At 50.7% G+C, this 17,899-nt stretch overlaps 2 protein-coding genes across 7 annotated transcripts; one reads left to right on the plus strand and one right to left on the minus strand.

The window, feature by feature from the left end:
- The first annotated feature begins 974 nt into the window (after positions 1-974).
- HSH2D (hematopoietic SH2 domain containing) lies at positions 975-9,554 on the plus strand. Of its 5 annotated transcripts, XM_081076358.1 has the most exons (8): positions 1,197-1,244; positions 2,205-2,238; positions 2,316-2,470; positions 3,519-3,665; positions 5,606-5,695; positions 6,696-6,861; positions 7,469-7,603; positions 8,815-9,512. In XM_081076358.1, the coding sequence occupies exons 4-8, from the start codon at positions 3,541-3,543 to the stop codon at positions 9,379-9,381; spliced, it is 1,083 nt and encodes a 360-aa protein (XP_080932484.1). In that variant the 5' UTR covers positions 1,197-1,244; positions 2,205-2,238; positions 2,316-2,470; positions 3,519-3,540; the 3' UTR covers positions 9,382-9,512. The 5 variants fall into 5 exon arrangements, with proteins under 5 accessions (XP_080932482.1, XP_080932485.1, XP_080932483.1 ...); XM_081076356.1 differs by having other exon boundaries at positions 975-1,244; positions 2,205-2,470; positions 8,815-9,554; XM_081076359.1 differs by having other exon boundaries at positions 1,195-1,244; positions 2,205-2,470; positions 5,606-5,657; positions 8,815-9,519.
- A 1,435-nt stretch (positions 9,555-10,989) lies between these two features.
- Positions 10,990-16,330, minus strand: CIB3 (calcium and integrin binding family member 3; the record flags this gene model as incomplete). 2 transcript variants are annotated; one of them, XM_081076968.1, is made up of 6 exons in its annotated part: positions 10,990-11,011; positions 12,194-12,389; positions 13,151-13,298; positions 14,252-14,363; positions 16,053-16,087; positions 16,280-16,330. In XM_081076968.1, 6 exons carry the CDS (start codon positions 16,328-16,330, stop codon positions 10,990-10,992), a joined length of 564 nt encoding a protein of 187 aa, XP_080933094.1. The 2 variants fall into 2 exon arrangements, with proteins under 2 accessions (XP_080933094.1, XP_080933095.1); XM_081076969.1 differs by lacking the exons at positions 14,252-14,363; positions 16,053-16,087.
- Between the last annotated feature and the right edge of the window lie 1,569 nt (positions 16,331-17,899).

Raw genomic sequence — 17,899 nt, forward strand, 5'->3', positions numbered from 1 at the left:
CAGATTAAGTCACAGTGAAGAGTCCTGATACTACTCTTAACTGAGGCCAGTGCAAGTGCCTGAAGGTTGTCTCGCTTATCGTCATCACATGTCTGAGGAGGGCCACGATCATGCAACTTCACAGGTGAGGGAACTGAGACCCAGAGAGGTGGAGCAACTCATCCAAGGCCACACAGTGAGTGAGTGAGAAACAGGTTCGTTTGTGCCTCCTACTTGGGGCTTCTTGACCCACAGACTCCAGACAGAACCCCTCCGTAGAGCGGGGGGTGGGGAGGGTGGAGGTACCCAGCTTGAGGCTGCAGGGTGATAAGTCTGCAGGGAGGGTCCCCCGCCCCCAGCTTAGCGATGAGGATCTGAGCCATTCTGCCTGAAAGAGGAGGAGGAAGTGGTTTTGCCCACGTGCTGTAGAAGGAAGGGGGCAGCCAGCACGCATCCGGGGCCAGCTGATCCGTTAGGCGCAGGTTCCCATATTCATGGCCCACAACGTATGTAGGGGCCCCCGAAATGTTTTTTAAAATCAGAAAAAAAACGTACACAGTAATACTGAATATGTAATAATGATACTGACACAGTCATAATTTTAAATTGTTTGGGGTTTTTTTGTTGTTTTTTTACAGAAGTCGTAATGTGGATCTGTGTACACAGAGAGGGAGGCCCAGCCTGTCCAGGCTCGATGCTGCCTCAGGCCCTTTTTCTGTGCTGCTCCCTCCACCTAAAGCAGTTTGCTGCCCCCTTCCCCCCACCCCCCCCAATCAGGTTGACTCCTACCTGTCCCCAGGTTCCCCTTCCTCAGATCATTAGGTCCCCTCTGGAGCGGTTCTTGCAATTCCAGTCCCCACTTCCTGACCAGTTGTTTACTTTTAAACAAGGACGTTAATAATTTCTTCCTCTTCATTGCTGGCTAGTATAGATGCCGGCGTGGGGGTGGGGAGGGGCTGTGCCTGTCTTGGAGTCTCGTCTCTCCCTGAGGATCTGGCTCACAACAGATGCTCAATAAAGGCTGGCTGAGGTCTGGTTAGAGCGAGGGTGCCCCTCCACCTGCAGCTAGCTCAGTGGCTTTGTCAGAGTTCACAGAGAGGGCCACTGGGCTTGTCCGGTCCCGCCCTGGGGCTCACCTGCTTAAGGAAACAGGAACCGCCCCAGGGCGACACCCCGCCCCACTGACGTGTGGACCCTGAATTGAAACCTAACCTTGTACAGGCGCAGGGCACAGCCAGAGCGAAGGCCTCCCAGGGGTCTCCCAGGTATGTGCCCCGGGTGGGGACGCCTCAGTCAACCACAGGCCCACTCCTAGGCCTGCCCCCTGCCGAGTGAGGCTGCCCCCACCCCACCCCAGAACCTCAGCCCCATCCTGGCCCTTTAGAAGACAGAGCCTGGGGACCAGGCTGGGCCAGAGGGAGGGACAGGGCTGTCGAGGACCAGAGATACGTGAGGAGTTTTCTGGAAGCACTGAGAGGTGACAATTGGAAAATGGAGCCGGAGCTGGGGAAAGGGCATTCCCGGCAGGGAACAGTATGGGCAAAAGTGTGGAGGAGAGAAAGAGCTTGGTAGTTTGGGGGAGAGCAAGGATGCTGTTAGGGCTGGAACATGGGCCATGAGGAGGTGGGGGAGACCCCAATACTAGGGTAAGGAGTTTGAAGCTTAGTATGGCTTCATTAATCAGTACGCTGTCTATTCATCAGCACAACCCTGTACCCTCCTCTGGGCCTGCCCAACTCCAGGTGTTGCTGTGGACCCAGAAAAATCCAAAAGAACCTAGCCCTGGTCCCAAATTCTGGGAGCCCCTAATGTGGGAGACACAGACACTCCAGCTTCATGAGGCAAGGCTGGGCCTGAGGCAAGAACAGTGGGGAACGTAGGGGACAGAAAATGTCGCCAGGACTTTGTTTAGGGGAAGAGGAAGGAAAGCTCTTCCCCTAGAGAGGGGGACTTTTTTTTGCAAGGTCTTCAAAGATAAGTAGGAGGTCTCCCAGGTAGAAAAAAAGAACAAGCCTGTAAACATTACCCCCTGCTGGGTCATTACTGGACTCATGAATATTTATTATATACATGTATGTGTTTTGTGCTGGTCTCAGCCTATCAATAACCAATGATGTGGCCAGACCAGCCCTTGTGGTTCTTGTTATGATTTCAAGATGCTCTTCAGCAATAACCATCAGAAAACTTAAAAATAATGATCATAAAGGTTTGTTTATTACTTATAGGACCTGGGAATTATACAACACAGCGAGATCACAGGTAGAGAGAGCAAGCGTACATGGGTAAGTAGCCCAAATGGCCAATTACTGAAATCAACTAAGATCTCCCAAACAAAGGAGCTTCAGTGGGAGAAGGCAGCTTGACTCTGTAGTCGTGTGGCTGGCAATGTTGATTCGAGGTTGCTCTCACTGAAGTGGATACCTCAGCAATCAGATACTCTCATTACAAAAAAAGGAAAAGAACACATGCTGCCAGGACTTAACTACACCAGGTAAATATCATCATTATCCCCAAATTGCAGTTGAAAATATAGGCACAGAGAGGTTTAAATTGACTGGCCCAAGGTCACACAGCAGCTAAGTGGGAGAGCTGGGGTTTGAATGCAGGCTGTCTGGCTCCGATTCCAGGCTCTTAACTGCTTTGTCACCCTGCTTTATTAAACATTTCTTAATAGATTTAATTTCACTTGCCCCAGAATTCCTTTGGGCCGCTCCCCGGAAGGTGTGCTTGACATCTGTTTTCTGGCAGGAGAAAGTCAATATTGACTGAGTTGATCAACAGGCCCTTCTCTGTGGAAACAGCTTGGTAGCAAGAACCTTGCGCAATATTGAAAAATTAGACAGGGACACACAAAAAAGTATGGGGGGGGTAGCACAGGGCCAGTTTGGGGACAGAATTAAGGGTGAATGTGAGGGGTCAACCCAGCAGGGCACAAGGCTTTTGCTAGCTTTCCACTGACTTTGTACTGTTTTGCAAATTGGTGCTGGTTTCTTTCTGTTTTTCTCTACATCTAGTGGTATTTGAAATTGTCGAGAATGTGAATTAACCATCTACCTGACACATTATAAGTGTGCCATCAGTGTCGATGGCAGAAGCAACTGTTTGGGGGCACATCTCTGTGGTGTTAATGAAACTATGACAACCCTTTCTGGCACCCACTGCATGTCCACTATTTTCTTCATTCACTTACCATTTTGCCATTTCCACATTCTTCTGGGGACATTGGTAGTTACTTAATATTTAAATAAACTTCTTAAATCTTCTTAAATGTAAATACATATGTTTATAAAGGGAATTTTCCAACACTTGTAGTAATGGCCTAATAAGAATAAAAGGAAAAAATCCTTGGAGGATTTTTAGGAGGAATCAATGAATAAATGGGCATAAAGTGCTGGCACATAGTAGCTGCTCAAGAAACACAAGCCAGTTTCAAACCTGTTGCTCTTTCCAGCTTGGAGGACTTCTCAAAAGAGGAGACAAAGACAGAACAAAGGTGGGAGGTGGACCAGGCTTGATTGTCTCCTTCTTCCTGCCCCCAGGTGATATCATCCCCAGGAAGCCATGACAGAGGCCAGAAAGCTGCCCCCACCTCTGCCCCCACGACTGGACTGGTTCGTGCAGACACAGGTGGACCAGCTGGCCCAAGGAGGGGTCCCTGCATGGTTCCATGGTGCCATCTCGAGACAGTGAGGACCCACACACCCTCCACCCTGCCCTTCACCCTCTTTCTTTGTCTGCCTCCACCCTGGGCAGGTTTTCACGGTGGAATTCTGGGTTCAGCTCAGCTAAGTGTGTTAAGAGGGTAAAAAGAACTCTGGAGTCCTGGGCTTGAATCCTGCCTCCTCTGTGAACTCGCTGTGTGCCCTTGGGCAAGTTACTTTCCCTCTCTGGACCTCAGTTTTCTCTATACAAGTGGCCACCAGACCTGCACTGCCAGGACCTGGTAGGCCTCCACACTCCCCATCGTCCAGTCCAGGAATCATCAATCAATGATGGCAGGATGCAGCCTCAGAATTCTTAACACAGTGCCCTAAACAGCTGCTCTTAAGACATCAGGTATACAACTAACGTGCATCTTTTTATCTCAGACTGAGTTCTGAGGAGATGAACAAACTCACGTAGTTAGTCACCGCCAGGGCCTGGCTCTGTGTAAATGGAGAAAAGAACATTTATTGCGACCCATGGCATGTAGGAAATCAAGAGAATATTATCAAAGCTGTGTTCTGCAAAAAGGCATAATTGTGTGTGGTTTCTGAGTTCTAGGGCGTGCCAATAATATATATGAGCCACACACAGCAATTTTTATATTTTCAGTAGCTCTATTCAAAGAAGCAAAAGGAAACAATTAGAATTAATTTAATCATATCTTTTATTAACCTGTTATTATCATGTCAACATGTAATCAGTACTAAAAAAAATTCATAAGACATTATATATACCTATTCCTCTACTTGTGCTGTCTTTAAATAATTAATTGATTTTTTATAATAAATTTTTTTTTCAATTACGGTTGGCATACAATATTAATTAGTTTCATATGTGCAACCTAGTGATTAGACATTTATATAACTGCCGAAGTGAGAACCCTGATAAGTCAACCCAGTTATTACAATATTATTGACCATATTCCCTATTCTGTGTACTCAGTCTTCATAATCTGGTGCGTATTGCACGTTAAAATCACATCTTCATCTAGACCAGCCACACGTTAAGTGCTCAGTAACCACGCATTTGTAGTGGCCTCTGTACTGGACAATGTGGGTCCAAATGGTGTGGCTTGTCCTATAGAAGGCCACCTTACTCTCTGTGAACCCCAGAAAATAGGAGTACTAGTCATAGTAAATGATAGTAATACAGCTGACGCTTCAACAACGCAGAGTTTAGGGGCACCAATTCCCTGTGCAGTTGAAAATCCCTATAGAACTTTGACTCCCCCAAAACTTCACTACAATTGGCCTTCGGTATCCCTGGGGGACTGGTTTCAGGACACCCCATGGATACGAAAGTCTTCAGATGCTCAAGATCTCTATAGAAAATGGTGGAGAACAATACATGCAGTCAGCCCTCCACATCCATGGATTCCCTCCACAACCGTGGATGGAAAATCCTACATATACGGCCAATTTGTATATTTATTGAAAAAAATCCACCCATAAGTGGACCTGGCAGTTCAAACCGTGTTGTTCAAGGATCAACTACAATAACAGTGAGCCTTTGGGAGCACGTACCAGCTAGAAGTTCCTACACTCATGTTGTCCCCACATTGGCCCTGCGAGTGAGGGTTTACTGGCCCCTTGAGGAAGCTGAGGTCAGAAAGGGACTGACCCTCACCAGGGTGTCACACAGTGAATGAACAGCAGAGCTGGGTTTTCATCTCAGACACATCTGGGAACAACTCCTGCTTTAAGTGTCACACCCAAAGGTGCCTCTCTGCGGGAATTCCAGGCATTGGGAAGGCAAGCAGAGGCTGAGGGAGATGGGAGGTCAGCCCGGGGTCAAGGTCATCAGAGGCCTTCTGCCACCTTTTTGGTTGTTTGCTTAGTCCTGGGATGTCTGGTGCAGCAGGGTCTGGGCAGTGCGCTGGCTGCCTGGACTTCAGCCATCTCCCCCATGTGTGCCCTTTCAGGGAGGCAGAGGACTTGCTCGAGTCACAGCCACTGGGATCCTTTCTCATCAGGGTCAGTCATACCCACGTGGGCTACACACTCTCCTACAAGTAAGGCCTGGGCTAGGGGCAGGAGGGCGCTGGGGCTACCATGGAGGGGGCAAGGGCTGCTTCATACCATAACTTCTCAGAGAGCAACTAGCGTGAAGTTCTGGCTGAAGAGTGTGCAGCTGCAGCTGTGGCTGTCACCAGTCGACTCGGGCCTGATGGTAACTGAGAATTTGCGTCTGAGAACGGGCTGCTGGCGGCCTGAGAGTGAGTGGCTGCTGCCCTTCGTCAAACCACCCCTCTCCCTTCCAGCATCTACTTGGCAACTGTCTGGCTCCACCCAGGAGGACATGTTAGGGAAAGTCAGGGCCTTCCAGCTCCTTGCGTCCTCCAAGTCTGATCTGGCTCCCAGTTAGAGGATTTCATAGCACAAACTACTTTTCAAAAGGATTCCAGACGAAAGGAATAAAAGAAAAGAAAAATCCAATGGTTGCGTTACAGTTACCCACAGCGGGGGCGTGGGGGACGCTTGGGCACTGAGTCACACAGCCGTAGGCCAGTCCTGCTACTACACAGTGTGACCATGGACAAGTTACTCAGACTTTTTGTATCTTCCTTAAGTCCTCATCTCTAACATAGGAATGCTAAAATATGAATGCTAAAATTCATTCAGCCTTGATATGAGGATTAAAAGATACAGTAAGCACATAGTAGGCCATTAATAAATGCATCCATTCATTAACGGAACGCTGGGGCCTGACTCAAATTTTCATTATCATTTCTATTGATCATTTGCCCCTAGCCAGGCACTTAGCTAAGCTTTTCCTTTAGTAGCTTGTTTCACCTTCACGAGAACTGCTGAGCGTAGCCCCGTGTGATCGATGGGGAAACTGAGACACAGTGTGGTTAGTCACCTACCAAGTAACATGGCTAATGAGTGGAGAAGGCTGCGTGGGAACCTGGGCAGTTGGGCTGCAGCCATTAAGGGCTGGGGAGTGGGGGTGGAATGAGGGGAATGAGATGTGGAGAGTGAGAGGCCCCAGCCCTGGCGGTGTTTCTACAGAGCCCAAAGCTGCTGCCGTCACTTCATGGTGAAGCTCTTGGATGATGGCAGCTTCATGGTCCCTGGGGAGAAGAGAGCCCACGCCTCGCTGGATGCACTGGTCACCTTCCACCAGCAGCAGCCCGTGAGGCCACACGGGGAGCTGCTGAGGCAGCCCTGTGGGCAGGTAAGCATTGGGACCCTGGTGGGGTGGGACTAGCTGCCCTCCCAGGGGCCAAGTCCCCCGGACTCGTGTTGCTCCCACCCGTCCCTTTCAGCTTCTTGTGGACTGTCCTTCTCATGGCCCCTGGCCCCAGCTCCTCCCCTCCTGGTCCTTGCCTGCCCCCCAGCTGATTTTTCACAAGGATTCACGTGCAGGCTATAACCTTGGCTGATCTATAAGAATAGCATATTTCCTTATAAGCTTCAGTGGGTGGAGTCTAGTCCTCAGAAGCTGCTGGGAGGTGCATATTTCCTTATAAAGATTGATGTGCGTGGTCTAGGCCCACATTAGCTGCTGTGGGTGGGGCATGTTTCCTTATAAGGATCAGTGGGTGGGGTCCTCAGCAGTTACTGTGAGAAAGGCACACTTCCTTATAAGGGTTTGCGGGCATGTCCAAGGCCCACATACGTTTCTGTGGGCGGGGCCTAGGCCCCGAGGCGCACCTGTTGGAGAGACATGTTTCCTTATAAGGTTTGTAAGTGGAGCAGCCCTAAATACCAAGGTCTGGGGACCCCAGCCCCATCCCTGACCCCTCCTTGGGGCTGAGCGGCAGGTCCCCTCTGCCCCACAGAAGGATCCAGCAAACGTGGACTATGAAGAGCTCTTCCTTTACTCCAGCGCCTTGGCTGAAGAAGCTGCCAGCCCAGCCCACCGCCCCAGCGAACATCAGAGTCCTTCCTCCCGACCTGTGGCTGCACCCAAGGAGGTACGTGACAGACAGTTGGCACCTCCTACCTGGGGGAGGGGCAGTGGCAGAGCTGGCCAACAGCTGCCAGAGGAGACTTTCTAGAATGAAGATTATGTCCTGTAGCTCCAAGCTTAAAACCTTCCAGCGATTTCCCAAGGCACTGAGATGAAAATCCTAACTGTGACTTCAGCTCCTCCTTCTGCCCATCACCAGCTCTGCTTCAGCCCCTCTGCCATCCCTTCTGTTGTTCAGACTTGTCAAGCTAACCTCAGGGCCTTTGCACATGCTGTGTGCTCTGCCTCTAGATTTCCCATGCTTGGCTTCTTCCATTAGTTCTTCAAGTGTCTCCCTGCCATCTCTAGACCTAAAATTGGTCCCCTGCCTTCTCCATCACATCACCCTGCTTATCTGTAACAGAGCACACCTTGAAATTTGAAAGTCTTGTTTATTTATGGGTTTCCATGTTTCCTGTCTGCCTATTCCCTCGGTCATCACCCCTTAGGGGTGAGGGACTTGGGGTATTTATCCTTCAATTTCCATCAATCAATGGTCAAGCGCTATTCCTCAGAGATTTTGATTCTTTGGTACTTCTGGTCTGCCATATGGACACAGTGGGCACTGGTGGCCAGAGAAGGCCCTCAGGCAGAATCCCCAGGGCTAGCATTTGGGAGTAGAACTGGGGGCACTGACGTGCTCAGGGCAAAGGGGATATGGTTGGGCCATCAACAGCATCTGCCACACATGAAACCCAAGATTTGGCCAAGATTTGAACAACCAGGTAGATTAGGAGTCAGCAAAGTATGGCCTGAGGGCCACATCCGGTCTACTGCCTGTTTCTGTATGGCCCATGAGCTAAGCATGGCATTGAAAAAAATCAGAAAAATAATAATTATTTCATGACCTGTGAAAATCAGGTGAAACTCAGATATCTGTGTCCATAAAGTTTTATTAGAATGTGGGCCCACTTGCTTGACAAGAGCAGAGCTGAGTAATGAGACAGAGACTGTTTGGCCTGCAATGCAGAAAATATTTGCTCCCTGGCCCTTTAGAGACAAGGTTTGCCGTTTACTGAGATGGGAAGGATGGACCATGAGATTAGTTTTGGGGGTTCACACGGGATGGTTGTCGGCCCCAGGGTGTATGGGTGGGAGCCAGATCCCAATTTCTGGTGCAGATTCAGAGCTCTGGTGGGCGTGTTGGCCACAGGCCTCATCTGCTCTCAATTTCAGGCCTCTGCAAAACCGGTCCTGTTCCATCGGCCAAAGGAAAGGAAGCCGTCGTCAGAGATGGGCAGAGTGCCCACGGAGGAAGCCACTTCCTCCTGCCCCCCAAAGCCCCCTCTTGAAGAGGCCTGCCACAAACTCTGGAAGAACCTCAAGACGCTCCCTCAGACTGGCAAGAGGGTCCAGCAGCAGTTGAAATCCCACCTGGCAGCCGTGAGCTTGTCACCGCTCCGGGACTCCAGGAAACTGGAGGTGACTAATGACTCAGGAGCTGAGGCAGGTGACATGGCTAGAGACGATAACATCTGCACACACCCCTCTGTGGCCACCTCGCTCACAAGCCCCTCACAGCCCCAGGTTCTAAGAGACAAAAAGGACTCCTCCAGGATGGACTCAAGGTCGGCAAGCTGGAGCGAGGAGACCCTGAGGGCCAGAGGTTGGCACCAGGTGGTTGTGAGGGCCCTGTCCTCACAGGTGTCCAAACCGGAGCCGAGGGGGTTTGCAGAACCCCAAGAGGACTGGCTCCCCGAGGAGTACCGTCCACCGCCACCCTTTGCCCCTGGATACTGCTAGAAAAGAAGTTCGCCCTGGCTCTGGGGTCCTTGTGGTAAGGGGCTGCTCATACCTGGACCCCTTGTTCTTTACCCACTAGCCCTCTAGACCCTGAGAAATACAATAAAGACATTGCTTAAGTCTGGTCCTGCAATTGCCAATGGGGTTATCTGAATAATAATAATCAGTTACAGCAAGGGTCTGGGGCACCTATTTCTTTTACACCGCTGAGTAGGCCCATCAGACAGGCTCTTTCTGCACATATTAAAGAAGAGTCAGGTTCAGAGAGGAGGAAAAGTGTAGCTGGTTACACGGCTATGGGATGGAGGGTCATGTCATGAGGATTGGAAGTCATGTCATTTGGAGCCCTTTCCTCACATCCCCTGTACTCGGGCTCAACTCCCAGTATGTCCTGGCCATGCCTTCCTCCAGGGTTCTTGTGCAAACAAAGGAGATGAGACACATGGAAGGCTTAACGCACAGCAGACACTCCCGGACACCAACATCAGCTTTAGGAGAAGATCTGTGTCATTTGCTTTAAAAGGGAGAGAGGGCCCAGGGCCATGGTTGGGGAGAGCTCAAGGGGGAATCCTGGATCGCAGGGCTGTGTGACCTTTGGCAAGTCACTAGACCTCTCTGGGCCTGTTTCCTCATCTAGAAAACAGGGAGAAGAGCAGTCCCTCTTTCTCAGGATGAAGCAGCAGGATGTACAGAAAACCTGGGGCTTTGGTGCACAGTAGGCACTTAATAAATGGGGGTTAGGGTGGGAGTGGGTTCTCTAGAAATGATACATAGTGGGGATGTCTGGGAAGGTCCCTGAGGCTGCTCTCAGCTGCAGGAATGACTGTTCTTTGGGGCCAGAGATGGGGCCCCGTTGCATGACCGGGGAATGGGTGTGGGGCTTCCCAAATCCACAAAGTAAAAAGGTCTGGGATCTGGGGTGAGCCGGGCCTGGGATCAAGTCTGTTTCTGCAGATGACTTGAGGTGTGGCCTTGGGTAACTCACTCTGTTCCCTCTGAATGAAGTGTGACTGGTCCTTGGCCAGTCCTGCTGGGATGTCGCAGGCAGCCAATGTGATGGCAGAGGGGCAGGTGGTTTAATTAACTGTAAAGCACATGACTGCCTCAGTGAATGACATTCCTGCCAACCCCTCAGAGGTCTCCCCGGCAGCGTGAATGAATCAGAAAGGAGTTAAGCCTTCAGTCCCTTTGAGGAATTCCGGGATTGAGGGGAAAGGGGACTCGAGCAGTTGGGGATAGGGTTTGCTCTTGGGGGGGCCATAGAGTAGAACAGCATGGGCCTCATCTCCACACCTCATCTTTGCCCACTGAGATCCACACCGAGACACTTCCAGTCCTCACAGTAGAGAGAGATCTAGGTCAGCCTCTTCCTTGTACAAACGGACCGATAGTGGCCCAGAGAGGGTACAGCCACACCCAGAGTCACGCAGGGAGGGCAGAGATGAGATTCCGGGCCTCTTCCCTCCCCTCTGCCAGGTTTAAGTGGAAAACATGTCGTCCCAGGAGGTGTGACTCAGTGTTGTGTGTTTATTCCCAGAGCCCAGATTCCATGATGGGGAGAGGTGTCACCCTACCCTCCTCTGGCCCGGCTCTTCCTCCATGGTGTTTTCAGATGCGGATGTGGAAGGTGCTGTGTGCAAAGAGGAAGGGAGTCAGTCTCATCAGGCAGAGGGCAACCCCTGTATCCTCCTTCCCTACACTCCAGCTGGGAATCTCCGAGGCAGGTCAGGAGCCACGTGGGGAGAAGGTCCCCCCGCCCCCCGCAAGAAGCCCTAGGCTGTAGATCTGAGTCCCCCCGGGATTGGCAGCACAACTCTGGATCAAAGTTTATATTCTGGACTTGCCGTGGGACTCTGAGTGAGTGACTGCCCCTCTCTGGGCCTCAGTTTACTCCCTTATGAAATGAGGATAATAGCTATCTCTCCTTCATTGGGCTATATTGAGGGTGGAGAGTGGGACACACAGAGGGTGTTCCATCATCCTGGTTGTCATTCTTTGTCTCCATCTGCTAGGAGACCAGCCTTGCTTATCCAGGGTAGAGGAAAGAGGCCCTTTGTGCAGGCAAGGACACCACCACAATAACAGCCACCCCGGCAACCACAACACACAATTATTGAGCACCAACTGCATGCCAGGCACTGCTCTAAATTCATTCCATGTACTAACTCGGGGGTCAGTCAACTTTTTTCTGGAAAAGGCCAAATAGTTGACATTTCCAACTTGGCACAACTCAAGCCTGCCTTGTAGCCCAAAAGCAGCCACAGACAATGCAGACACGAATGGGCATGGCTGTGTGCCAGTAAAACTATTGATGGACCTGGAAATATCAATTTCACATCGCTTTCAAGTGTTGTGGAGTATTATTATTCTTTGATTCCCCCCCCCAACCATTTAAAAATATAGTTTAAAAATTATTCTTGGGAAGTACAAAAACAGGTGGCAGGCCACGCCCTGTACTAACTGATGTAACCCTCACTATCCAACATTCAGTGATGGGCTCTGCTTCTCCCTAGGGTCTCCAAGTACTGTTGTGCAGTCTATTCACTGCAAAATGTTCAGGCAAGGGAGGGCTGAAGTTCAGCCATGTTCTACTCCCCCAAAGAGCTGTGACCACCCACAGGAGGTGCCCATGGGGTCTCTAATTATCCCCATTTTAAAGATGCAGGCCATTTTAAAGACTGAGGCCAGGGAGGTTGCGCAAATTCCCCAAGGTCACAAGTGAATGAACAAAGGAGCTTTGACAAACCAAGTCTGTGAACTCAGATCCCTTCTCACACGTGGAAGTGGATTGTGCAGGGCGGTGGAGTGTTACCTGAGGAAGTCGGGTGCCCGCAGGATCATGTTCTGGAAGTCTTCCAGGGACAGCCGCCCGTCGTGGTCCCCGTCGGCCTCATCCAGCACCTTTTCGCACACCAGGCTCACCTCCTCAGCGCTCAGCTCCCCCCGTGTCAGCTTGGTCACCGTCTGCTCCAGGTCCCACATACAGATGTAGTCGTCCTCGTTAAAGTCTGAGCAGTAGGATGGATGGGGTGTGGTGGGCAGACAGGGAGGAAGGGCGGCTGGGCGAGGGCAGGCATATCTTGTCCCCAAGTCACAGAGGAGGAGACTGAGGCACTGGAGGGAACCCAAGACCCTGGGGGAGAAGCTGGGTCTTGCTTTTGAATTGGGCTGGGACAAGTTCATTCATCCATTTAACAAGTATTTATTGAGCACTTACTATGTGCCAGGCACCATGATGACTGTTTTTCATTCATTCATTCATTCATTCATTCATTCACTCAACAAGTATTCATCAAGTGCCTATTGAGTGCCAGGCATAAGAGACAGATGGTGAACCAAACAGACACTTACTGCCCTGGGTCTCCTCAGAGAGAAAGTCGATAAGAAGTGAACAGATCAATGAACAAGAAATTAAGCAGCATTGCTCCATGCTAGGAGAGAAATAGGAAGGGGGTGGTGAATGACGGGGTGGGGGCCACTTTTGACCTAGACTTCAAGGTAGGAAGGAGCCAGGGGAGAGGTGTTCTGGGCAGATAGAGGCAGTGGTCTGGAGGCAGAAAGGATTTGGTGTGTTGGAGGAAGAGCGTGGCTAGAATGGAGTGAGCAAGGAGATGAGGTTGGGAGGTAGGGGGTAGGCTGGAGAAAAAGGCCAAGCTGGGCCTCGAAGCCCTTGGGGAGACACTGTGACAGCAGAGCAGCCCCTAACCCCAGGCCTGGTCCTGTTCCCACTCTTTACCCCGCACTCCCCAACCCCAGGTCCTGCACGCACCATAGATTTTAAAAGCATAGTAAGCTTTGAGGTCACGGGGAGCCATTTCGCTCATCACAGAAAACATATCCAGGAAGTTGTCCAGGGTCATGTGGCCGTCCCCATCCTCAGAAAAGACCTGGGCGATCCTCTGGCGGAACGGGTTGTCCTGGGAACAGGAAGCAGGGAGGCCATCCCCGGCCAGGGCCTCAGGGGCTCCATGGGGTCTCACTCTCAGCACCCACCTTCCTGGGAACCTCCAAGTAACCCCACGAAGACTCCCTCCCTCCCGTGGCCCCTGGACAGAACTTCAGACAACTCCACTCTCTGTCCCTGTGGTCTGAATGGTGTTGACCCACTTCCATCTGCAGCGGCAGCCACAGGACCTGGGCGAGGCCAATCAGAGATGTCCATTTACCTGGCAACTATGATTGGCTCTAAGATAGGCACATGACTCAAACTAGCCAATTGGAGGCTGCCCTGGGAGGTTTTCTGAAGAAATTGGGATGGAGGGACCTGCTTTCTGCTAGTTGTAGAGCTGACAGGAGGAAACCTGGGGCCTCCGAGGGTTCTATTCACTACCTCAAATGCCATACACACTGTCTGAGAATGAGGCCTCTTCCTGGGAGGAGCTGAGAGATGGAAAGAGATTCTCAGAGACCCTGGTTTCAGCCATACCTGATGCTAGCCCTGCCCCTGGATATTTTGCTCATGCAATCTAATCCATTGTGTCCCTCTTGCATAAGCTTTCTGTCCCTTGTGATACAATAATCTCTAGGCACAGTCACTCACTCCACAAGTCCCCTTCAAACCATGTGTTGAGCATCCAGTTGAGAAGAACCCGTATTTAGCAGCTTGTACTATGAAAAGAACTAACGTTCCCTGAGTACTTCCCATACAACAAACCCTGTGCTAAGCATGATCTCATCTCATCCTTCCAACAACCCAGGGTTTGAATCCTGTCTCTGTCATGTCCTGGCTTCGTGGCCATGAACAAGTGTCTTAACTGCTCTGTACTTCACTTTTCTCGTCTGTAAAATGGGAATCATTGCACTCACTCATTGGAATGCAGCAAAGGAATTCTAGTATTTTTCCCCTGCCTGCCCCATGACCTGGACATACCTTCAGCTCAGGCATGCTGCCGATGAGCTCATAGGGCACCTTCACATCAGGGCAGTTGGTATAGTCGAGGGGGACAAGCTGGGGAGCCAGGTCCTGGTAGCGATAGAAGAGCCTAGTGTAGGGAGGGAAATACCAGGAAGAGCTGGGAGATGGAAGGGAGGGGACTTGTCCCTCTTCTCTCACTCTTGCAGCTACTCACGCCATACTGAAGGATATTGGGTCCCAAAGAGCCATCAGTCCTGGGCCCAGCCTTCAGGCACACAGAGCAACACACAGGCACCTCTATCTCCCTGGGGACAAAGCCAAGGTAGAGAGACAGTCCCAGAGCTTGGGGAGACCAGATTTGGGGAAGCAAGCCAGGGAGGATGAAGGACTTCCTGGAAGAAGGGTCATTGGGGCTGGGTTTTGAAACATGACTAGGAGCTCACCAGGTAAATGGGCTTGACAGAAGGGAGAGTGCTTAGGGCGAGATCATTTCACAAAAAGCATTGAGAGAATCTGAACCAACCTATGAATCTCTGGACTTCATCACTTTATCAGCAAGACCATGCTTTTAAAGACCCTCATCCTCATTTTCCCTCTCCCCCTCCATAATGGGAGGCAGGATTCCCTCAATGAGGCAGAGCAGAGACAAAGGCTAATATTCAGGCTTTTCAAAAGTGTAACTGAAAGGCATTTTGGAAAACACCAAACGCCATACACACTACCTAGACTGGGAGGCCAGGTCTCAACTATGATGCCCTCACCTAGTGACACCATTCCTTCATTGGGCCTGCTGAGCAGCAGCTTTATAGAGATTATCCTTGATGAGTCAGAGGTCCCCAAGCTGCTAGAGACTGTCTCAAAGGGGACAGGAGCCTTTGGGTCATATGGTGACTAGGAACTCAAGGAAGGGAGTATCTGGAATTGGTCTTGACCACCAGTTCCCTATATGGGTCCCCTCCAGGAACAGCCCGAGTTTGAGTTGCTGTATGGCCTTGGCAAGTCCCTCTTCTCCTTTGAGCCTCAGTTAGTCTGTCTGACAAGCGAGAAGCTCGGGATACATGAAATATCTGCCCTCAAACTCGTTGGGATTCATCCCATCTGCAGAGTTGGGGTCAGCGTCCTCTGTCTTAGCCTCAGTTTCCCCATCAGTAATTCGATCATCATAGCCAGGGTGACCCTGCGAGCTGTCTTCGCCCAGACAATGGGGCTCACTGGTGAAAGGTGTGCCCATCAATAATGGATGTCCGTTGCCCACACAATTGGGCCCTTGGCCCCGATCACTCTGCAGCCGAACCCCGGTCAGCTTGGGTTTCACAGATCCAAGTTCCTGGGTCAGGGCCTCTGGACAATGGCTCCCTGGGCCAAGTGATGATGTGGGATAGCCATTTATGTCTGTCTCGCTCACACCAGGGACCTGAAACAGCCTCAGGGCACCTCCCTGTACCCTCCCCTTGATGTCAACCCCACAGCCCAGAGCTGCCTCTTGACTCTGCTGCTGTGCTCCCAGCCTCTAGTCTCAGCCTCTTCACACAGGCCTGGGGTGGGGGGTGTCCTTCTAGCATGCTGACCTGTCTCTCCCCTGCTCACACACTCTCCATGACTCCCTGCCACCCTTGGGAAAAAATCCAAGCTCGTCAGCCTACAGGCGTGACAATAAGATCAGATGTGCCTTCTCAGCCTCCCCATCTCTGCCTCTGTCCACTGACCATTAGCTCTCTAACTGCCATGAAGCATTGGCCTTGTCAAATTCCAAACATCCTCCAGTACCGTATAGAAAGCTGTTTCCGAGTCTTCCTCCCTTCCTCCCCAGACTGACCTCATGATTTCCTTCCTCGTGAAGAAGGTACAGTCCTGGGGAGAGAGACATTGGCTTGGCCCAGCCCCTACCCGGGCTTCCTCTCCCCGCCTCCCCATGCTCATCTCTGCTGATGCCCCACACAGAGTTGCACCAGGAACCTTTGCTGACTGCCCACCCAGGACCAAGGGATGCTGCCTCCATTCCTCAGGCCAGGAAACCAAGGCTGCCCCACACATTACTCCCACCTGATACGCTTCCAGCTGCTCATGAGTAAAGACTGTCTGCTTGTTGCCCATGATGAAGGCCACCGCCAGGAACAGGTTCCTGAAGCCCCCAGGCTCCTCAGGGCCACACGGTTGCCAGGCTGCCACGCACCAGTGTCTAGGCAAATCTCCCTGCCCTGGCTATCACCTGCCCACCCGCCCCATCACCCCAAGCTTGGGTGAGACTCAAGTTACAGCCAAGCTCTCTGGCCAACAGCCTGAATATGTCCACGGCCACCAGGGCAAGAAGAAAGGCTGTGGGAGGTCACAGAGCCTCAGACCACATCTGTCATCACCAGGTGGGCTTGGGGGGCGAGGGCACCTTCCAGAGACAGGCATGATCGTGGAGAAGCTTCAAGCATACCCCAGCTCAAATACTGGTTCTCTACCCACTAGCTGTGTGGCCTCAGGCAAGTCACCTGACCTCTCTGAGCCTTATTTTGTAAGATGGAAATTATTTTTGTACCTACTTCATAGAGTTGTTCTGAAGATCTAATGAGGGCATTAATGCAACCAAAAAATGGAACCTTATTAATCACTGGGCATAAAGTTTCAGTTAAACAAGATGAATAAGTTGTACAACATTGTACCTGTCGTCAACATTAATGTAGTGTACACTTAACAATTTCTGAAGAGGACAGACCTCATGTTAAGTGTTCTTGCCACAATCAAGTAAAATTACAAAACATGCAACTGTCATGTGACCCGGCACTTGCACTCTTGGGCAGTCCCAGAGAAATGAAAATGTATGTTCATACAAAAACCTGTAATGAATGCCTTATTCATAACAGCCCCCAATGGGAAACACCTCCTATGTCATTTCCCCTTAGAACATAAATTATCAGTGGAGGCAATATTACCCCAAAGGAGCCAAAAAAATTGGTTCAGGGTGGGAACAAAGAAATCTGGATGGTTTCTGGCCCTTCAAAGCTCTACCCTCACTGATAAAATCTTATTCATCAGTATTTAACTTTTCTTATTAAGTGAAATTAAGTTAAAGTTAAAGTGTTCTCTTTAGGTGTTGATCATGAAAAAAAGGTTGAGAAACACTGTCTTAAAGGTTTGTAAAATACTGATGCATCTACAATAGATGGTTTCATAGTGTTGTGACAAAAGCAGGGATGGAACACAGCAGCACAGGTTGGATTCCAGTTTGTGCCTCAGTTCCTCTAATAAAATCAGGATGGTTTAGGTAACAAGGTGGCTGTGAGAGTACATGAGACGATCCATGTAAACCCATATAAAGTAGTAGCTGTTGTTTTCATCATCCCCATTTTAGGAGGAAAGGGAAGCTCAAAGACTTCAAGCCACTTGCTCCAGGGCACACAGTCTTGGAAGCGCTGTAGTCGAGCTCCAAAATTGCTGGGTTGGCTGGGGAGAAGAGATTTCTCCAGTTGAGTCTCTCCTGTGTCCCTCTCTGAGGAGTTGATTCTACCACGGACGGACCCACGAGGAAGCTGGCACAGGCTGGTCGTCCCCGTGGTTCTCTTTTGGCATTCTCATGAAATGCTGAAGTGCTAAAAGGTGCGACTTTGGCTGGAGAATTGAGCAGACGCTTGCTGCCCCCTGCAGGTAGAGCTGGGAAATGCAGGCACCGAGCCC

This window comes from Rhinolophus hipposideros, assembly GCF_964194185.1.
Source record: "Rhinolophus hipposideros genome assembly, chromosome: 16".
Classification (NCBI taxonomy): Eukaryota; Metazoa; Chordata; class Mammalia; order Chiroptera; family Rhinolophidae; genus Rhinolophus; species Rhinolophus hipposideros.